This window comes from Doryrhamphus excisus, linkage group LG1 (genome assembly GCF_037039965.1).
Source record: "Doryrhamphus excisus strain RoL-2023G ecotype Guam linkage group LG1, RoL_Dexc_Guam_v1.1, whole genome shotgun sequence".
NCBI classification, from domain to species: domain Eukaryota; kingdom Metazoa; phylum Chordata; class Actinopteri; order Syngnathiformes; family Syngnathidae; genus Doryrhamphus; species Doryrhamphus excisus.
Window position 1 is genome coordinate 1,053,954 of NC_136357.1, and position 22,117 is coordinate 1,076,070.

Consider the following 22,117-nt stretch of genomic DNA (forward strand, 5'->3'; position numbering starts at 1 on the left):
GACCCCTGATTTAGACCAACAATACTATCTGCCTCAATGGCTGGATGGGACAAAAAAAAAGGTAAGGTAAGAAAGATAAGGTAAGAAATTAAAGTTTGGAGTATATAAATGTATCAAAATTTAGGTCCCTTGAGTAAATATCATTTCATCGTGTGAAGGTCACTTACAGCGGAATATTATAGGAGACCCTCTGAGCTTTTATGAAGTCTTTGGGCTGATGCTGGGCGATGACGTGCCAGCTGACTCCGTTGGTGACACTGTACTGCAGCAGCACAGCTCGGTCCACCGTGTCGGCAAGATCCAGAGCTACGTTACAACTATCCGTCTGTGCCACGCTGCCAATCTGCAGCACAAACATGATCTTACTGCAGGGAGACACACAAGCGACAAAGTTAAAAGGGAGAAATGGACCTCAAGAGTTGCCGAGGCACAGAACACGAGTAGTCATGATGTCAGTGAAGACATCCTGCTTGTACCTGTACCTGGCTCGAGTGAGGTCCAGCGGCTTGGTCACAGCCTGCCTCATCTTACAGCCATTGAAATACAACGAGTCTCCGTGGGCATGCGGTGACAACTGTCCGCAGCCACTGCCCACTCCTCCGCCCTGGATTAGTTGCCAGCTCTCCTGAGAGACACTCCCAGACTCAAAGTTGTCCTTGATGAAGCTGGGCAGGTCACTGCTGGAGAGGGAGCAGTCATCGCCTGTTCGGGAGGGAGGAGAGGACCACGGGGCAGATGCAGAATGACGGAAATGAGTTTAGGACGCACAATTCTAATCACTTTCTGCTCCACAAAAAATAGATTTTCACCACAGGGCTGTAATGTATCTGTGGTGTTGTGTATTGTATCTAATTTGCATAATTGCCAATGACACAAAACTAGTGGTTTGTGGCCCACCGTGGTATCCTTCATCACAGATGCAGACCACTCCGCTAGTGCAGTAGCCGTGTCCGCTGCAGAGCCCCGGGCAGGCCTCTCCAATGTAAACATTGTCCACCCCCCAGCTCTGTCGCTCGCCCGTCCCCTCCATTTGAATCCAGCGGAACTGTGTCGCCCTGGGAATGAAAAAAAACAAAATGAAAACAAAAACAAAAAAAAGCAGTTGTAGCCGCTACTACGAATCATTGACTATAGCCGATTGATTATTAGTGCAAACCATTGAACGACAAGTCATATGTAGTCACATATGTAGATGACATATTACTTTACATAGTAGTACATTGACCCAGCCATGGTTGCAGAGTCTGACAAAAAAAAAGTTCTCCTCCTATTTTGTGTGGAAGTGGTACTTTTTGGCTTCTTACTTTGTCCTCACCCCTCCATTTAAAAATTTTGGAAAAAAAATTGAAAAAAAAATACATAAACAATAATACAATAATGCTCTAATGACAAAAACATTGCAATTTTTAATACTGAATCCTATTATTATAATGCTAGTATTAATACCGCTTCAACATCAACATGGCGGCAACTGCCTCCCTGCCGCTTCCATGTGATGTGTATCATCCTTCCCAGTAACCATTAAAATGAAACATGGTACCTACCCCGAGGAGACGTGGTCGGGCAGCTGGACGGTGACCCTGGTCCACGTTGAGCTGTTGACCGGACTGAAGATGGTGGACTCGTGGAACTGGAAGGGAGAGCAACCCACGTTGTTGATGGAGGAGGGGAGGCACTCGGACTGTACCAACTGCCACGAGTCAGACCTGAAAGGGGGGGTGAGTGAATGATAAATGCACCATTCCATAATACAGTCCTCCCTCGCCGCTTTGCATTTCAAATTTTGTAGCTTCACCGTATCATAGTTTTTCAAAAATATATAAATAATAAATCATGGCTGAATTCTCCACATTATTATTATTATTATTATTATTTATTTTTTTATTTATTATTTATTTATTTATTTATTTATTATTATATTATTATACGAGAGCCAGGTCTATCTATCCATCCATCCATCCACCCACCTATCTCTCTATCCATCTATCCATCTATCTATCTATCCATTTATCTTTCTAATTGTCCATGTATCTATCCATCTAATTATCCATCTATCCGTCTAATTATCCATCTATCCATCCATCCATCCATCCATCTAATTATCCATCTATCCGTCTAATTATCCATCTATCCATCTATCTATCCATCTAATTATCCATCCATCCATCCATCCATCCATCTAATTATCCATCTATCCGTCTCATTATCCATCTATCTATCCATCTATCCGTCTAATTATCCATCCATCCATCCATCCATCCATCTAATTATCCATCTATCCGTCTAATTATCCATCTATCTATCCATCTAATTATCCATCCATCTATCCATCTATCCATCTAATTATCCATCCATCTTTCCATCCAATTATCCATCCATCCATCCAACCATCCATCCAACCATCCATCCATCCATCCATCCATCCATCCATCTATCCATCTATCCGTCTAATTATCCATCTATCTATCCATCTAATTATCCATCCATCTATCCATCTATCCATCTAATTATCCATCCATCTTTCCATCCAATTATCCATCCATCCATCCAACCATCCATCCAACCATCCATCCATCCATCCATCTATCCATCTAATTATCCATCCATCCATCTATCCATCCATCCATCCATCCATCCATCCATCCATCCATCCAATTATCCATCTATCCGTCTAATTATCCATCTATCTATCCATCTAATTATCCATCCATCCATCCATCCATCTATCCATCCATCTATCCATCTAATTATCCATCCATCCATCTATCCATCCATCCATCCATCCATCCATCCATCCATCCATCCGTCTAATTATCCATCTATCTATCCATCTATCCATCTAATTATCCATCCATCCATCCATCTATCCATCCATCTATCCATCTAATTATCCATCCATCCATCTATCCATCTAATTATCCATCCATCAATCCATCTATCTATCTATCTATCTATCTATCTATCCATGCATCCATCCATCCATGCATCCATCCATGCATCCATCCATCCATGCATCCATCCATCTAATTATCCATGCATCCATCCATCCATGCATCCATCCATCCATGCATCCATCCATCCATCCATCCAACCATCCATCCATCTAATTATCCATCCATCTAATTATCCATCCATCTAATTATCCATCCATCTATCTATCTATCCATCTATCCATCTATCCATGCATCCATCTATCCATGCATCCATCCATCCATCCATCCATCTATCCAACCATCCATCTATCTATCCATCTATCCATCCATCTATCCATCCATCTATCCATCCATCCATCCATCTATCCATCTATCCATGCATCCATCCATCCATCCATCCATCCATCTATGGCCTAGGAGGCATAATTGCCATGTAAATATTTTACTCTTTTGATCGCATATTGTTTTGACAAGCCTAACGCTACTCCAACAACTAACCGGAACTACGTTTCTCATCATCAAAATCCGACCAGAACTGGGCTGACGGGACCGAGTGGGGGGTGGGGGGGGGGGGGTGGGGGGTGGGGGGGGGTCCATTGATGTACTACATGTCCAAAAATCCCAACGATCCCTCCCATGCTGAATGGTAAGCGTCGGTGTCTACCTTGCATCCTTCCTGTACTGCAGCAGGACGGAATGATGGTCCTCACACGTGTCCGCCTCACAGCCAACAACTATCTACAACAGGACAGGAGACCAGGAATAGAACTCTCATACGAAACCCCAAGAAGAGCTCCTAAATGAAGCTGGATTGCTCTTTGGCTTCATCACACCTTGAACTGGAGAATATATCCTGGCTGTACGATGAGTTCTCGAGTGGCCAGGATGTTGTGTGTCCTGTCTTGGTTCTTGTTGGGCCAGTAAAGGTGGAACGAGGGGTTTCCACAGAAGCCAGCGGTTCTCACAGCATTCGGGTAGAAACTCCAGCTTTCCTCATGAGAAACACCCTCTGGCAAACAAATTTTAAAAATAAGGATTTTTTATTAGTATTTGATTAAAACTAAAAAATTTCTTGTACTGACTTACCGTCATCAAAGGTGTCAAGCAGGGTTGATGGATTAATGTCTGACCCCCCAACTAAGATGTTGTCTAAAGCCCACTGAGCTCTTTCCAGGCTGGGGGAGGCCAAGCCGGAGGAAATGGTGAATGGCTGCCACCAGCGTAAGCGAGTGGCGTTGGTTAGCGCCCCCTCTGGCAGGACAATGTAATCTCTCCTCACAGAAACGTACTTGAGATAGTCCATCTCGTGCAGCAGGATCCACGACACGCCTTATAGGAACACAGGAATTCATTTACAACGTGGAAGACCAAAAGGCGGAAATGAAATGTTGGCACACCTCCATCGGTAGAATAGTCCAGCAGCACTCCCTCTTTTCGACATGTCGGACGGTGGCACATGGACATGTTGTTTTCACTACCAATCCTGGCCCAGTACTCCACGAACCTAAAGCCACAGATGAAGATGTATCAAGTTTTATTGTAGCTTCAGATAATTACCATAATTTCAACTGTGTAAGTTACTCTCCCGAGAGGAAAAACCGTTTACTGTAATGGTAGGAGGTCGTCACTCAATGTAACAGTCTGACTTAAACTTCAACTCATCACACAGCAACTTAACACTCAGGAATTACCTCGGAAAAATACATCATATTTACCAATAAGAGATTAAAATAACAAACAGCTATTTTTACATCTACCCATAATGCATTACTGCCAGAAGAGCAATTAATTGGAGGACGAGGACCTAGAGCCCAGAAGGGAGGCTGACGTCATTACAGCGCAGCAATGAATGCGTTGTTCAGATGCAATGCATGTTGGGAAAATTCAAAGTGTTGTTTTTTTTTCATTTCAAACTCATATTGGTACGTGTTATTCATATTTGTCAGGTACACATTTTGAGTGTTAAGTTGCTGTGTGATGAATTTTGTGTGAGTAAAGTGTCACACATAACGACCTCTTGTGATTTCCTATGGGTTGACAAGCTCGTTGTGAGTGCACTAGCTTAGCAACTAGATAGCTTATTAGTTGAAGCTAGTTAAACAATTAGCAGTAGTTCTGAAGTAAAGGAGATACGGTAACACAAGATTAGAAATTAGCCTTAAATTAGCCACATCCCCATATAAGCCTGAAGGGTTCAAAGTTTAAGAAAAAAGTAGCGGCTTATACGGCAAAATTGACAAGTACAAGTTTCAAAGACTTCAGTACTAACTTGGCTCCACGGAGGTCCATATCAGCCGTAACAGCTTGTCTGGAATCAGCTCCTCCAAAATACAGAGCGGTACCTTCTACCAACACGCCGCAGTCCGTGCAGGGTCGGCCGCCCTCTAGAACCTGCCACTGTGGGCCGGCTGCTCCTTCCCAGTCAAAACGTTCCTTCAAAGATGCCTATGGAAACAAGGAGAATGAAGAGCTTTTTAAATGGATACTTTTGTTGTACTTTATAGGTCAACAGTGGTACACAGTAGATACCTTCACATTTACAATTTTTAGTGAAACATTTTGTGGCAGGTTTTTTAATCAGTAAAAAGTAATTTTGAAATGTACACTGCTCGCCGCTACTCACCCTGCCCTCCCTAACACAATGGGAGCCTATCAGCTTATGTTCCTGAGTGTAAGGTTAGCAGACATGCTATGGAAAATGGATGGATGGACGGATATGGCGTCATTCCTGTACCTTCAGAGCAGCACTGGCATAGCAGTTTTGCCCAGTGAAACCTGGGTCACAGAGGCAGCGTCCATCCAAACAGTCCCCGTGCCCCCCGCAATGGCTCTCACATGCCGGTCCAATGTAAAAGTTCTCCACGCCCCACTGAATGTCGGAGTGCTGCTGGTAGAACCTGAAGCGCACCGAGCTAAAGGAACAGGAAAAAGACGGTGAATCTCTCGGGTGATGTAAAGAGTTTAGTTAAACAACACGAATTGGCCTTTTTCAAGATTTATACGACAAAAGTTTCAATAATTGATATCGTAACAATAAATAGATCCATCAATAATGCAGCGTATGCATGCCGGAGCGTTAAATATTAACAGTAGTGTATGTTTCACAGCAGGGTGACTTACGTGCCAGCCAGGCCGTCAGGCAGGGGATAGACGGCCCGCTTCCAGGATGCCGCAGGGAAGAAGACCGACGGCCGTGAGACCTGACCACCGCAGCGGGGATCAGCGGGCAGACACTGAGGAACCAGGTACTTCCATGTCACGCCAAAGTCCGCAGAGTACTGGACGTGGACCTGCCTGTCAGCGGCACGATCGGGCACAACGCAGCCGACTGCAATCTAAAGGACGCAAAGCGTTGTCCGAAGTGTTGGCGTAACGTCAATGAACGATGCGGTGCTGAATGAATCACCTTGAACTGCATGACCCAGCCCTTTTCTGGGATGATGTCATGCGTGACGGCATAGACCTCTCTACCGTCGGCATTGCCACAAACCATCACTCCATCGGGGGAGCTGCAGAAACGTTGCACCGAACAGTCCTCGGAGAACAGCCAATGATCGCTCACTATCAAAAATCAACAAAAAACAATATCTTATGTTTAGTTAAGAAGGCTGGAACAAGTAAAAACTGGGACAGTCGAGTCTACCATACCGATTGGTGTTTCCTCCTGATCACTAAGGTCGCTCATTCGTCCTGAGGTTTCATCAGCTGGAGATCTCTCGTGGTTGGGCAATGCGACGCCGCCGAATGTGTCCGAAATCTGTGCACGGGTGTCTGAACCCGCGATGAGGACATTATCCAGAGCCCAGTCGCTGTGGTCGACGCCATCGTGCTGAGGTTGCCACCAGCGCACACGCACTCCTTCTTGACGTGCAGCAGGGGGCAGCAATACATTTACAAACCTGGATGGACACATGGAGGTTTTTACTTGATGATCTCTGATGTTTGATCACACAAGTACAACATTTGGTGGTCATGGAAAATATATTCCCTGTTTTTTTGGGTTTGATGTGTTTTCCACACAAATTGATGGCATGTAAGAGGAAGTGAATGCTACAACTTCCACATGACAACCACTTAGAAGCGAGCCCAAAGATCCAGTTTTCGGACATTGAAAGGGTTAAAACACAAACAGCCACCACAGAGCAATGGATGGCGAAACATGCGTCCAATTTAAAATGTCCTCACCCGGGCTTTGTGTACAGATCGTAGAAGATCTCAGTCAGCAGATGCCAGTGGATCCCTCCGTTCAAGCTGTACTCCAGGAGCACACCCTGGTTCCGGTTGCTGGGTGGGATCATGCAGCCGTACATGAAGTAGAACTGGATGAACTCCGCATTGGTCAGGTTCAGGTCCACGGTCACCAGCTGACGGCTGCAACTCTGCACAGAGAACAAGAACGAGCCTTTAAACCTTCATAAAGAGTCAGAAAATGTGGGAATCGGGAATGGGGGGGGGTACTTACACCGCTAAAGTGCAGAGCAGATCCCGAGGCCACGGCACCACACACAGTGCTGAGTTTCCCACCAGTCAGTGTGTGCCAGTGGCTGAGGGAGGGTGTCCGACTGAAGCTATCCTTCAGCTGGGAGGGCAGTGGAGATACTGGCTCATCGCAATACTCGCCCCCCCACTCCGGGTCACACCTGAGAACGATATATTTGCTGACGGCTGCCATCACGGTAGAAAGTCGGAGTACGTGCCTGTAGGGTTACGTGGCGTTACTTACACACAGGAGCTCTGCTGGCACCGGCCATGGCCAGAGCACATATCTGGACAACCATCTCCAATGTAGAGGTTGTCTAGAGCCCAGGTCTGCTGCTTGTCAAAGGGAGCCTGCTGGAACCATCGGAACCTTGTGGCAGGAGATCTACAAACAAACAATTCATCATTTTGGATTCACATTTGCAATAAAAGGGGCTGCACGGCGGTCCAGTGGTTAGCGCGCAGGCCTCACAGCTAGCAGACCAGGGTTCAATTCCACCCTCGGCCATCTCTGTGTGGAGTTTGCATGTTCTCCCTTTTTCTCCGGGTACTCCGGTTTCCTCCCACATTCCAAAAACATTGTCCATAGGTATGAATGTGAGTGTGAATGGTTGTTTGTCTATAGTATGTGCCCTGGGATTGGCTGGCCACCAGTCCAGGGTGTACCCCGCCTGTCACCTGAAGACAGCTGGGATAGGCTCCAGCACCCCCCACGACCCTCGTGAGGAAAAGTGGTCGAAAATGAATGAATGAATATATTTGCAATAAAAGTGGCTGTAGGAGTTGTTATATTAAATTCACCTCTCCAACCCTCCCATTCTCTCTTCAATTGCCGTTGTTCACGAGCATGGTGGCTCGTGGTTAGCATTCCAGATCTGATTCTGGAATCTGAATCTTAAGTAGGTTCATTGGCAAATCTAAACGGTCCATAGGTATGAATGTGAGTGGAAATGCCCTGCCTCTCGCCCCAAATCCAGCTGGGATAGGCTCCAGCATAGTCGTGACTCTGGTGAGGGTGAGAGGCATTTTCTACCGCTTTTTCCTCACGAGGGTCGCGGGGGTGCTGGAGCCTATCCCAGCTCTCTTCGGGCGAGAGGCGGGGTACACCCTGGACTGGTGGCCAGCCAATCACAGGGCACATATAGACAAACAACCATTCACACTCACATTCATAACTATGGACAATTTGGAGTGGCTAATTAACCTAGCATGTTTTTGGAATGTGGGAGGAAACCGGAGTACCCGGAGAAAACCCACGCATGCACGGGGAGAACATGCAAACTCCACACAGAGATGGCCGAGGGTGGAATTGAACTCAGGTCTCCTAAGTGTGAGGTCTGCGCGCTAACCACTCGACCGCCGTGCAGCCAAAGTGTCAAATTTCAAAGTCGGTGCATTTAGGGAGAATGGGGAAAAAAATGGGCCAAAAACGTTTTTTAAAATGATTTTTTTAACCACATTTAAGCCATCATTAATTCAAACGAGTACTTTTGCATGAAAAACTGTAATTGATCTGTAGCGGGATCAATTGCAGATTCGGAATGACTCCTAAAAGTGCTGACCTTGCATATGATGGGATGGGGAGAGTCACGCGGCCCCACTTATTGTACGTGTCGGAAATGAGAAGCCTCTGCAAGGTGTAGGAGGAGCAGTCGGGGCTTGTGGGTAAACAATCTCGAACAACCGGTTGCCATGTCAGTCCTAAATCCAGCGAGTACTCCAGCTCCACGGCTAGGAAAAGACGAGAAAAACAACCGCCATGTATCCTCACGTTCTCACGCCAATTCCAAGAACACGTCTTCCGCTTACAGTAACAGGAGTTAGTGACGGAGCAGGAGGCGGAGAAGTCAAACTGGATGAAGGCGTCTGGACCCAAGCTGATGTCGGTGGTAACTGCATAGCGAGTGTTGGACTTCTCGATGAAAGCAAAAGCGGGTCCGTCGGAACCGCAGACTGGCATCCGGGTTCCTCCTGGGTGTAGGAGCCAGGAACGTCCATCGATTGAGGAGAAATCGTCTTCCAGAGGCCCCCAGCCACTGGCACTACCACCAACCACCACCTGGAGAGAAAATACCGGTTAGAGGTAGCGAGCTGAAGGTCCTCTAAATGGGAACCACTGCACCAGGGTAACAAGTGGATTGGTGCATGTCTCCTGCTTCACCGTACCTGGTCAATCACCCAGGGACTGTAGAAATGCCCGTTTTCAGAAGGCTGCCACCAGCGCAGGCGAGTGGAAGTGGTGCGAGCACGCAACGGGATCTCCAGGGCCACCAGGCGAGCCTGGTTACTGCTGTTGCTGAAGAGAAATTCCTGGAGGATATTCCATGTCAGCCCCCCATTCAGAGAGTACTGCAGCAAAACCGGCTGGGATCGAGGGTCCGGTGCTGCCTTACCGCAGCCCAGGCGTAGGAAGAACTGCACAAACCTGCAGGTTAGCACCAACGTGTGCAATCAGTTTCCAGGCAACATATTGGCCACACGGTCCAGGAAGTCATGGTGTCCATCTAAGCGTACCTGGCATTGGACAAGTCCATGTCGCTTGTGACCAACATACGCAGCCCATCCTCGCTGAAGAACAGGTGGTTTCCACTGGACATGATGCCACATTTTCTGGATGGTTTACCGCCACTCAACTGCTTAAACAGCTCAACATCCACCGCGCCTCCTATTCAAAACATAAACAGTGCAATGGAACCTGTTGGAGTCCACACAGAGATGGCCGAGGGTGGAATTGAACCCTCGGAGAAAACCCGCGCATGCATTCTTACAAAGAACACTAAACTCATCACACACCAACTTAACACTCTTAACACTTAACACTTAACACATTAAGAGGTATAATTAAACCAGCTCAACCAAATTATTCATTAATTCATTTTCTACCACTTATCCTCACGAGGGTCGCGGGGGGTGCTGGAGCCTATCCCAGCTGGCTGGGGTACACCCTGGACTGGTCACCAGCCAATCCCAGGGCACATACAGACAAACAACCATTCACACTCACATTCATACCTATGGACAATTTGGAGTGGCCAATTAACCTAGCATGTTTTTGGAATGTGGGAGGAAACCGGAGTACCCGGAGAAAACGGGGGGGAGAACATGCAAACTCCACACAGAGAGATGGCCGAGGGTGGAATTGAACCCTGGTCTCCTAGCTGTGAGGTCTGCGTGCTAACCACTCGCCCGCCGTGCCGCCCCGTAGTAAACATCATATATTATAACGGTGTACCTTCAAAGTCCTCCTTAAGGAAGTCAGGGTTGGGGGTGTCAGGCACAGAACAGTCAGTTCCAGAGTAGCCCGGGTCACACAAGCAGTGGGTGCCCCCGACACAGGCCCCATGGCCACTGCACATGTCTTGACACTGAGGACCGATATAGATGTTGTCTAGAGCCCATGTGGGGGGAGCAGATCCACTTGAGAAGAAACCCTGATACCAACGGAACCTCACAGATCTGTCGGGTCAAAACATTTTCGGGTAACAAAAACGGAAGAACGTGACGGAAGCGATAAGAGGAGGTACGTATGTCATGCTCACCCGCAGAGACGCAACTTCCCGAAGTGAATGACCTCTCTCCTCCAGCCGTGGGTGGTGCCGGGGAAGTAGACGCTGGCAGGGTGGAGCTCGGTGGAGCAAAGGGAAGACGGTTGTGGGCCGCCAGCACACAGCGGTACCAGAAGGTGCCACGTAGAACCAAAGTCCCGGGAGAACTCAAGGCGCACCGGGTAGGCCGAGGAGCTTTCAGCCGTGCAGCCCACGTTTATCTGGAGAGAGAAGAAGAGAGACGGTGATTTACGGCCGAGGGTTGTGTCACTTTGGGAAAGAAGACATCACGGATGTGTTTGTGTACCTCAAACTGGATGATTGTGTTCTCGTTCACGTCGATGTCCCTGGTGGTGATGGAGTGCTCCCCCAGCTCGCTGGAGACAAACACCATGGATGAGTCATCCTCCTCTCTGCAACAGAACAGAAAGACAAACGAGTCGAGGTTACAGACGTTCTGTCTGGAGATGCCATCACCACCCTTGGCTCCACCAGTTACAAACAGGCAAAGCAAGACTTTGGGAAGATTCAACGTGAAACACTTTTCTTACAAGCCGCTCTTCTGGTAGGGGCAGTAGAGGCCCGTGTTGCCCCCCGGGTAGAACAGCCAGTTGGACTCATTGGGGCCTTCTTCAAAGCTGTCCACCACGACTGGGGGATTGTGTAAGGAGCTGCCATCGATGATGAGGTCGTCAATGACCCACACTTCTTCCTTCTTACCTGATGGACACAAACATGCCTCCATTATCAGACATCACCTCATAAGTCATGGTGGGTGGATGGGTGGATGGATGGATGGATGGATGAGTGGGTGGATGGATGGATGGATGGGTGGATGGATGAGTGGGTGGATGAGTGGGTGGATGGATGGGTGGATGAGTGGGTGGATGGATGGGTGAGTTGGTGGATGGATGGATGAGTGGGTGGATGGATGGATGGATGAGTGGGTGGATGGATGGGTGAGTTGGTGGATGGATGGATGAGTGGGTGGATGGATGGATGGGTGAGTGGGTGGATGGATGGGTGACTGGGTGGATGGATGGATGGGTGAGTGGGTGGATGGATGGGTGAGTGGGTGGATGGATGGATGGATGGGTGAGTGGGTGGATGGATGGATGGGTGAGTGGGTGGATGGATGGATGGGTGAGTGGGTGGATGGATGGGTGGGTGAGTGGGTGGATGGATGGATGGGTGAGTGGGTGGATGGATGGATGGGTGAGTGGGTGGATGGATGGGTGAGTGGGTGGATGGATGGGTGGGTGAGTGGGTGGATGAATGGATGGATGAGTGGGTGGATGAATGGATGGATGGATGGGTGAGTGGGTGGATGGATGGATGGGTGAGTGGGTGGATGGATGGATGGGTGAGTGGGTGGATGGATGGGTGGATGGGTGAGTGGGTGGATGGATGGATGGGTGGATGGAGGGGTGAGTGGGTGGATGGATGGATGGATGGATGGGTGGGTGGATGGATTGGTGGATGGATGGATGGATGGATGGATGGATGGGTGGGTGGATGGATTGGTGGGTGGATGGATGGTTGAGTGGGTGGATGGATGGGTGGGTGGATGGGTGAGTTGGTGGATGGATGGATGGGTGGGTGGATGGATGGATGGATGGATGGATGGGTGAGTGGGTGGATGGATGGATGGGTGAGTGGGTGGATGGATGGGTGAGTGGGTGGATGGATGGATGGGTGAGTGGGTGGATGGATGGGTGGATGGGTGAGTGGGTGGATGGATGGGTGGATGGAGGGGTGGATGGATGGATGGATGGGTGGGTGGATGGATTGGTGGATGGATGGATGGTTGAGTGGGTGGATGGATGGGTGGGTGGGTGGATGGGTGAGTTGGTGGATGGATGGATGGATGGATGGATGGATGGGTGGGTGGATAGATGGATGGGTAGATGTAGATGGGTAGAAGTTTATAATTTTGTTTTGGATAAGATTCATCTCATCGTGTCCCACTCCTATGTGTTACGTTGTTACATTACGTTGTTACGTTGTTACGTTGTTGCGTTGTTACGTCGTGTATAGCATTGACGACTCACCACTGTTGTAAGGTTGCCATAGTCTGAATCGGGTGGCGTTGGTTTGCGCGCTGGCAGGAAGAGCCAGGTGGAGGAAGAGCGTATCGGTGGAAGCTGGGAAGTAAAACTCATCCAAAAGTAGCCAGCTGATCCCCCCATTCACAGAGTACTGCAGTAGCACGGAGTGAGACCGCTCAGGCACACCTAGAAAATCCAGCAGCACCATGAAAGTCAACCATCGTCCGTGCACCCGTAGACCGAAGAATCACAAACCTTTAGTGATGAACTTGAAGGAAAACTGAATGTAGAGCGTGTTTGCACAGTCCAGATCCCTTGACACTATCATACGCAGACCGTCCTGCAAAGAGGTAGAATTTTCACAATTTTTTATTATTTTTTTTATATAAACACGGACCCTTGAAAGACTTTACAAACCCCTTTAAAGATGAGGGCAGCCCCCGATTTAAGAGGTTCGCCGTTCATCGTGCCCCTCTCGGCGCCATAAACCTCAGGCCAGGTCTCCTGCTGCAGATGCTCGTTGAAGTCCTCCCTCAACACGGATGGGAGGGGGGCCGAGGGCACACAGTGGGCACCCTCGTAACCTTTATCACACCTTGGGTGAGAATGCAATAACATCAGTGAGTTACGTATAGTTCACCATAAAGTCAAATTTTACGAATGCCGTACTGTCAACAAATGCTATTTTTTCTTTGATTTAGGGAGTTTAAATAATTTTTTTTTTTGGACGCAAATGGCACCTATTCGATATAATTGGTCTCACTTTACAATCAGGTAGACCAAAATACTAATGTTCAGTGGTTACGGTATGTTGGTTCCTTATTAGCTAGCTCACGTTTGACTTACACACAGCGTCCGTTGTCACACAGTCCGTGACCTGAGCACATCCACGGGCACCCGGGAGCGAGTAACACGTTATCGAGAGCCCAACCTTCAGCCCCGGGTGTGAAATGGGTCTGGATCCAACGGAATCGAGTTCTTGGCGAGCTGAGGTATCAACCGAATGAATGCAATATCAATATCAAGGACTAATTGTGGGGTTACTTTAAATAGTGCGTACTTAGCGGCGCTGGGCAAGTACACGGTGATCCTTCTCCAGTGTTTGTACTGCGTGGACGTGTAGATGGAGCTCTGGGTATATGCAGCGCAACCGATGGCCGGGGGAACGCACTCCGGGGTGATGAGGGACCAGTGACGGCCACAGTCGATGGAGTACTCCAGTCGCACGCCGTGGGAGAAGGAAGTGGACTTGCTGCAGCCCATGCTCAGTTCAAACTGCAGGAAAGACGAGCCGGAGACCTCAAAGTCCCAGCTCTCGGCATACCTCGGCTTCTCTGAAATGCATGGAAAAATGTCAGACTTGAGGTTCCTTTTGGTGTGATACAATACAGGAGGGGGGGGGGGGGGCACTCTCATGCTGTGCACTCCCAAAGAACAATCCCACTAGAAAGCATTATTTACAGGAAGTAAATGTGCTCGCAGCGTGGTGCTCTCATAAAAACAGGCAGGATGTTCAATCAAGTTTGGCCTCACGTATTCATGGCGCCACACTAAATGGGCCTTTTGTGAGTTATGTTGTTCCAGAACTATTTCTCTACTCCGGCCCGCTCAGCTCTGCACGGGAAAAAAATATAATAGAAATTCCCCTTCATGTGGTATGTTTGAGTGACTCACTATCGATGGCTTCAGAGTTGAAGGTCAGCACGGTGTCCAAGGACAAACAGTCCACAGTCACCTCCCCGCCCTGAATGCGGTACCAGTTGTGCCTCAGAGGCGTTGTGCCGTCGAACTTGTCATGAAAACCAGTTCTGGAGCTGTCGTTCATACCAATTAGGACGTCATCCAGAGCCCACTGGGCCGAGTGCTTCCCTGAAAACGTGAATACAAACCACAATAAATAAAAAAACCAACTTTTATTATGTTTCCATATTATGTTCTATCTATTGCACCGACCCTGCTGCGGCTGCCACCATCGAAAGACGGTGTAAGGGGATTTGGCATGAGGTGGCAGCTCGATGGTTACCACTTGAGGCTCCAGGAAGGAGCTGAAGTCCAACTCCCGCAGGAACTGCCAACGGACGCCATTGTTGGTGGAGAACTGCACAAGGACACCTAGAGCAACACAGGGGCCAGGACACAATCACAATATCATAATTCACATCATAAAGAGCGTGCAAAAGCCTGAGGCCACCACGCTCGATGTTGACATCGTAAGAACAGAAATTGGAGAACAGAATAACCGCTTTTTCCTCAGAAAACACATTTCATGCACCATAAATCGGTAAAAATATGTGATAAAATATATCGCTACTGCTAGGAAGCCTACAATTTTGTATATGTTTATGTCTTTATGCGTCACTGATCATGCACACTTTGTCACTTGGTCCTTGAATGTACCGTGCTGTGTGTGACTAGCTAGCGACTCCACGTCATCTGACGTCATCAGTCCGCTGTGTTGAGTACCTACGCCTTTTATACTTTAAACGTGTTTAATAAGTAATGGTAATGGTTTTATTTCATTTGAACATGCATCAGATTACAATTGAGTGCATCCCATAATCAGTTCCCAGTTCCACATGTCCAAAAGGAGTAGGAAGAAGCAAAGCTTATTAAATCCTAACCCTCCATCTGGTACTTTTACAATCACTAACTGTTACATTTGTTCACTTCCTGCTTTCATAATATAATTTAAGTTTTTTTTTAAACTTTATTTTATTATTATTTTTTTCTTTTTAATTTTTTAACATTTTAAAATGTTTAATTTCTTTTTTAATGTTTAAAAAATTTAAATTTTTACATTTTTTATTTATTTATTTTTTAAATTTTTTAAATTGAAAAAAAAATTAAATTTTAAACTATGGCTTTTTAACGTAGTCCTAGCATAGAAGTGTTTCAAATGTACTTCTTCCCTGAGATCATATTTCTCCTCTCTTGTAGAGAAGTATTGGATGACATTTTTAGCTAATTGCTTATTTTTAGCCTTATGCATTATTTTAGCTGTTTGACGATGAACTATATCAGCAAGTTGAAGTATTTGTGATTTTAGAAATAAGGAGTTAGTATGTTCTCTGTAGGCGGCATTATGAATTAGCCTTACTGACCTTTTTTTGCAGTACATTTAGCCAGTGAAGATTGCTTTTATAGTTATTAGCTAGTTATTAGTAGTAAAATCGAAGGAGATTTTCATGGGAATATCAATTCCTGGAATTCCAGGATACAAAAGTTACCTTCATTGCGGGAACGGGGCCTGGTGCAAGTGGGTCCCAAACTTTTGCTGCCGATTCGAATGTAGAACTGCACCAACCTGTAGACCCACGAAAGAGAAAGATGCATCTGAGAAGAGGTGGAGAGGTCATGACTTGCTATTGAACGAATGAAAGTGAAATCCACCCACCGAGTGTTGGTGGTGTCAAGAGGAACCGTGCGAGCCTCCCTCCATCCGGGGCTACTGAAGTAAAACGCCTTGCCTTCGCCAATGATGCCACAACCACCTCCTATTTGTCCTCCGCTGAGACTTTGCCACAGAGGACTTAACTTGCCCTCAAAGCCCTCGGTGAGCTCCGTGGGACTGGCTACAGACGGGACGCAGCTATCCTGCTCCACTACGAGAGTGAAAAGGAGCTTTATTAAACACCGTTAGCCTTTTCACGCCTGAGTATCAACACCGGGTCACCGGTACCTGTGTATCCCATATCACAGAAGCAGACTCCGGAGATGCAGTCCCCATGGCCGCCACAGTGGTTGGGACAAGGCTCAGAGATGTACACCCCGTCCAAGGCGAAAGGGGGGGCATCTCTGTAAACGCTGCTCTCCTGGAACCAGCGGAATCGAGTTTTGCTGAGGAAATCAGAAAAGAGGAGGTGAGACAAAAACGTCCCGCTCAAATGGCCAAAAATATTGGGACATTGCTAAAGTATTCTATGGGCTGTCAGAAAGCTTTTGTGTTGAATGATGTATAGAATAATATGATATTGTTATACAGGCAATCTTTGGGGTTACAGACCAGTTCCATTCCTAGACTATGACCATGAGAGGTCATTAAAAATATGCATCATTTTTATTATTATTATTTTTAAAATTATTTTTATTGTAAAATATTTATTGCACGGTTAAAAAACATATTTATAGGCCTAAGTCATATCCTATTGAGTGTTATTGACCTGTCACAATATTTTAGGAACCTTATACAGTTTATGATTGGAACGTAGCTCTCTGGTCATCATGCCAGTTATGAATGCAGTTATGAAAAGTATGAGAATTAATTCTGTCTTGTGTGTACACCACAGATGAAACGTTTGGGCTTCCTTTATCCCCCTGCTTTCATTTCAATCCTGAATCTTAATAATAATAATAATAACAATATATTATATTATATAATAATAATAGTAATAATCATAATTATATTATAATAAAATAATTATTATATGTTATATTATATATATTATATGTATAATATATATTATATATTATAATAATTATTAATAATAATTATAATAATTATTATATATATTATTACATTATATATAATTAATATAATATATTATCATACTATAATATAATAATAATATAATAATATATTATCATAATATGTTATAATATATAATAATAATTCTAATAAAATAATAATAATGTTATATTATATTACATATTATATAATAATAATAACAACAACAAGAATAATAATAACAATAACAACAACAATAATAATAATCATAATAATAATCATTAGCATTATTAATAATAATAAATTATTAAGAATACAATTATTATAAAATTATTATCATTAATAACAATAATTAATAATCATAATTATTATAAAAATACAATTACTATAAAATTATTATTATTAATAATAATATTAATAATGATAATAATAATAGTCATCATCATCATCATTATAATAATAATAATTGAGGGATTAAGAGGTGTCCCAATACTTTGGTCCACATAAGGTTGAAAGTAATGAATGGCCTCCTGCAGATCCAACTGCCTGGCTGTTACCATAGCTACCTGGCGGCCACATTGCGTGGAATGACCACCGTGACTCTGGTCCACTCGTCATAATCGCCGGTGTTGTACACGGTGGGCTCTCGAAGCTCACGGCCGCTGCCCTCACAGTTCCCGGCCCCCGGGCTTCCAGGGTAACACCCCTCTCTCACCAACGCCCAGGTACGACCGGCATCGTGAGAGTACTGCAACAGCACTGGTGCCGAGGCGCTGAACTCGGACTCGCAACCGATGTTCAACTAGTAGAGAAAATCAACATGACAAGTACGTCCAAGCGCACTGAATTTGGTCGCTCTTCGCCACGTACCTTAAACTGGAGGGTGTACCCGGGGCGCAGAGCAAGATCCCTGGTGACGGCCACCCTGTCCCCGTCAGAGCGCCCAAACACCATGGAAGAAGCCGTCTGAGCGCAGAAGCTGTTGTTGCTGTCCCTCTCCATGCCTTCATTGCCGAGCATCAGCCACACGCTCATCTGGTTCAGCGGGTAATCGAACGCCGGCTTCTCGTAGAAGTTCTGAGGCAAAGGTTTTACAGGTTATTCACTACGAGCATGCACTGGAAATAATAATAATAATAATAATTTTTATTTGTATAGCGCTTTTCAAAATACTCAAAGACACTTTACACAAAAATGGAGTTGAATAAAAAGCTCACAAGCTCACCACTCGACCGCCGTACAGCCGAGTTGATATAATATATATAATAGATATAATAGTTCATATTAATCAAAATTACAAGTTAAATAAACAGAAAAGAGAGATAATGCAAGTGGCAATCAACATTTATAAGTAGAACATTTTAAGTTAACCATACTTATACCAGCGGCACGGTGGTCGAGTGGTTTGCGAGACCCGAGTTCAATCCCACCCTCGGTTATCTCTGTGTGGAGTTTGCATGTTCTCCCCGTGCATGCGTGGGTTTTTTTCCGGGTACTCCGGTTTCCTCCCACATTCCAAAAACATGCTAGGTTAATTAGCGACTCCAAATTGTCCATAGGTATGAATGTGAGTGTGAATGGTTGTTTGTCTATATGTGCCCTGGGATTGGCTGGCACACCAGTCCAGGGTGTACCTCGCCTCTCGCCCCAAGACAGCTGGGATAGGCTCCAGCGCCCCTCGCAACCCTCGTGAGGATAAGCAGTAGAAATGAATGAATGAATGATATATATGTAATATAGGTGTGTCCAAAGTGCGGCCCGTGGCGGTTTACTGGTACATGGCACCATTTAAAAATACAATAAAGTAATTTTACAAGAATAAAGTCACAGATGAATAAAAAAATAAGACTTGTGTATGTTGTAAATCTGTTGCGGTGGCACAGACAGGAAGTGACGTCAGGTGCTTGTGTGTCTCACCAAACATTACTGACGTCTATTATCTATTATCTTACTTATCTTACTTACTTATTATCGGATTTAAGTGTGTTAAGATGTATGTAAACTATGTTTTTAAGTTCATCTTAATCAATATAGCCATAGTTCAATTTAATCAAAACATTCATTTTCTATGGACAATTTGGAGTGGCCAATTAACCTAGCATGTTAATTAATGTTTTTGGAATGTGGGAGGAAACCGGAGTACCCGGAGAAAACCCACGCATGCACGATAAGAACATGCAATCTCCACACAAAGATGGCTGAGGGTGGCATTGAACCCAGGTCTCCTAGCTGCGAGACCTGCGCGCTAACCACTCGACCACCGTGCAGCCTTAATCAAAACATGTTAGTTCAAAGTACTCAAAATGGAACAACGTGTTAAATGAACTCAACATAAGGAAATTATTAGTACTTTTTTAAGAACTTTGAGTATGGATAACTTCATTTATTTAAGTACTTTGAACATTCGGGTTTAGAGTCTGGCTTAGACCGGAAGCGATACACCACCTGCGGCAAAGTCGGGTCCGCCATGGGGATGATGTGTTTCTCCCGCTCGGATAGAATAATGACATCATCAATCGCCCACTGGTCGTAGCCCTCCCCAGAGTGAAGAGGTTGCCACCAGCGAAATCTGGTGCAGGGCGTCTTTGAGGCCAAAGGAAGCTCATAGTGGACGAACCTGAAGAGAAACACATGAAATATGATATAAATAACAAAACAATCATAAAACAGCATCGGCGTGGCATCTCTCACCGAGGTTTGGTGAAGTCGGTGAAGTACATCTCGGCGATGAGACCCCAGCTGATGCCGCCATCGTTGCTGTACTGCAGCAGCACTCCTTCCTCCCTGCTGTCAGCCTGGTTGCAGTCGGCCCAGTCTCCGCCCACACGCAGGTAAAACTGCACAAACTCCGCCCACTCGGTGTCCAGGTCCCAACTCACCAGCTGCCGCAGCCCAGCCTGGCGTCACAGCGTGAGGCGCGTGGGTAATAAATACAGTATGTACAGTAGGATTATTGTATAATAATCTCCATAATAATCTCGTGTTCTACCTTGCTAAAGTACAGGGATGAACCGGATGAGACCACCCCGCAGCCCACGTCAGGGCTGACCACCTCTCCGCCGATCACTTCCTGCCACGTGGCCAGCAGTGCATCCTGGGACTCAAAGTCTGACAGCACACTGGACGACAGGGGGGAGACGGGCAGGCAGTCGGTTCCGGAGAAGCCGTCATCGCACCTGCTGACAGACGCTTTGGTTTACTGTCCTGAGATCAGTCACGTGTTGATTTAGTCGGCCGAGGCTGACCTGCAGTGTCCGTGGTCACACCATCCGTGTCCGTGGCACATGCTAGGACATTGCTGGCCGATGTAAATGTCATCCAGGGCCCATTCGTCCTGCTCGCCGTAGTAATTCTGGATCCACCGGAACCTTGTGGCGCTGGACCTGAATGCCGACGGTACACAGAGACATCCATTTCATGGTTGATATGTGCCGTGTTGTCGTAATGTATAAGAAATATGGCCGCTAGCTTTAGCTCAACACTTGTTTGTCGTGGTTGATGTGTTCCAGACCATGATGAATATATTTGTACAAACTACGATTCCTTATTTGTAAATATAATATTTTCATACTTTGAGCAGAAAAAACACGTTTCCAACCTTCCAAATACCGTATTTTCCGGACTATAAGTCACTTTTTTTTTTCATAGGTTGGCTGTTCCTGCGACTTATACTCCAGAGTGACTTATGTATGTTTTTTTCTACCTAATTATGCATTTTTGGCCTTGTGCGACTTGTACTCTGGAGCCACTTATATACGTTTTTTTCGACCTAATTATGCATTTTTGGCTTTGTGCGACTTATACTCCGGAGCAACTTATATACGTTTTTTTCTACCTAATCATGCATTTTTGGCCTTGTGCGACTTATACTCTGGAGCGACTTATGTATGTTTTTTTTCTACCTAATTATGCATTTTTGGCCTTGTGTGACTTATACTCTGGAGCGACTTATATGCATTTTTTTCTACCTAATTATGCATTTTTGGCCTTGTGCGACTTATACTCTGGAGGGACTTATATACGTTTTTTTCGACCTAATTATGCATTTTTGGCTTTGTGCGACTTATACTCCGGAGCGACTTACGTATGTATGTTTTTTTTCTACCTAATTATGCACTTTTGGCTTTGTGCGACTTATACTCTGGAGCAACTTATATACGTTTTTTTCTACCTAATTATGCATTTTTGGCCTTGTGCGACTTATACTCTGGAGAGACTTATATACGTTTTTTTCGAACTAATTATGCATTTTTGGCTTTGTGCGACTTATATACTCCGGAGCGACTTATGTATGGTTTTTTTCTACCTAATTATGCATTTTTGGCTTTGTGCGACTTATACTCTGGAGCGACTTATGTATGTTTTTTTCTACCTAATTATGCATTTTTGGCCTTGTGCGACTTATACTCTGGAGAGACTTATATACGTTTTTTTCGACCTAATTATGCATTTTTGGCTTTGTGCGACTTATACTCTGGAGCGACTTATGTATGTTTTTTTCTACCTAATTATGCATTTTTGGCCTTGTGTGACTTATACTCTGGAGCGACTTATATGCATTTTTTTCTACCTAATTATGCATTTTTGGCTTTGTGCGACTTATATACTCCGGAGCGACTTATGTATGGTTTTTTTCTACCTAATTATGCATTTTTGGCCTTGTGTGAC

General features: G+C 45.6%; 1 protein-coding gene across 4 annotated transcripts in view; it reads right to left on the bottom strand.

The window, feature by feature from the left end:
* reln (reelin) overlaps nucleotides 1-22,117 on the bottom strand; it is a 102,231-nt gene that overhangs the window by 8,053 nt on the left and 72,061 nt on the right. For 2 of the 4 annotated variants that reach the window (XM_078790238.1, XM_058075615.2), the window contains exons 23-62: nucleotides 20,695-20,832; nucleotides 20,439-20,625; nucleotides 20,141-20,346; nucleotides 19,895-20,066; nucleotides 18,320-18,526; nucleotides 18,016-18,251; nucleotides 16,685-16,842; nucleotides 16,400-16,607; nucleotides 16,233-16,309; nucleotides 14,959-15,117; nucleotides 14,680-14,874; nucleotides 14,066-14,339; nucleotides 13,852-13,992; nucleotides 13,423-13,600; nucleotides 13,261-13,345; nucleotides 13,009-13,191; nucleotides 11,509-11,677; nucleotides 11,265-11,370; nucleotides 10,952-11,178; nucleotides 10,645-10,868; nucleotides 9,927-10,077; nucleotides 9,579-9,837; nucleotides 9,222-9,471; nucleotides 8,975-9,143; nucleotides 7,657-7,797; nucleotides 7,396-7,573; nucleotides 7,119-7,312; nucleotides 6,582-6,832; nucleotides 6,340-6,494; nucleotides 6,054-6,268; nucleotides 5,668-5,845; nucleotides 5,203-5,378; nucleotides 4,331-4,437; nucleotides 4,020-4,262; nucleotides 3,767-3,942; nucleotides 3,598-3,671; nucleotides 1,545-1,706; nucleotides 898-1,055; nucleotides 483-702; nucleotides 168-365 (exon numbers count right to left, since the gene is read on the bottom strand). In XM_078790238.1, the coding sequence (XP_078646364.1) occupies nucleotides 168-365; nucleotides 483-702; nucleotides 898-1,055; nucleotides 1,545-1,706; nucleotides 3,598-3,671; nucleotides 3,767-3,942; nucleotides 4,020-4,262; nucleotides 4,331-4,437; nucleotides 5,203-5,378; nucleotides 5,668-5,845; nucleotides 6,054-6,268; nucleotides 6,340-6,494; nucleotides 6,582-6,832; nucleotides 7,119-7,312; nucleotides 7,396-7,573; nucleotides 7,657-7,797; nucleotides 8,975-9,143; nucleotides 9,222-9,471; nucleotides 9,579-9,837; nucleotides 9,927-10,077; nucleotides 10,645-10,868; nucleotides 10,952-11,178; nucleotides 11,265-11,370; nucleotides 11,509-11,677; nucleotides 13,009-13,191; nucleotides 13,261-13,345; nucleotides 13,423-13,600; nucleotides 13,852-13,992; nucleotides 14,066-14,339; nucleotides 14,680-14,874; nucleotides 14,959-15,117; nucleotides 16,233-16,309; nucleotides 16,400-16,607; nucleotides 16,685-16,842; nucleotides 18,016-18,251; nucleotides 18,320-18,526; nucleotides 19,895-20,066; nucleotides 20,141-20,346; nucleotides 20,439-20,625; nucleotides 20,695-20,832 (7,185 nt within the window). Of the gene's footprint in view, nucleotides 1-167; nucleotides 366-482; nucleotides 703-897; nucleotides 1,056-1,544; nucleotides 1,707-3,597; nucleotides 3,672-3,766; nucleotides 3,943-4,019; nucleotides 4,263-4,330; nucleotides 4,438-5,202; nucleotides 5,379-5,667; nucleotides 5,846-6,053; nucleotides 6,269-6,339; nucleotides 6,495-6,581; nucleotides 6,833-7,118; nucleotides 7,313-7,395; nucleotides 7,574-7,656; nucleotides 7,798-8,974; nucleotides 9,144-9,221; nucleotides 9,472-9,578; nucleotides 9,838-9,926; nucleotides 10,078-10,644; nucleotides 10,869-10,951; nucleotides 11,179-11,264; nucleotides 11,371-11,508; nucleotides 11,678-13,008; nucleotides 13,192-13,260; nucleotides 13,346-13,422; nucleotides 13,601-13,851; nucleotides 13,993-14,065; nucleotides 14,340-14,679; nucleotides 14,875-14,958; nucleotides 15,118-16,232; nucleotides 16,310-16,399; nucleotides 16,608-16,684; nucleotides 16,843-18,015; nucleotides 18,252-18,319; nucleotides 18,527-19,894; nucleotides 20,067-20,140; nucleotides 20,347-20,438; nucleotides 20,629-20,694; nucleotides 20,833-22,117 lie in introns of all 4 variants that reach the window. The other 2 variants (XM_078790204.1, XM_078790141.1) reach the window with 1 other exon arrangement.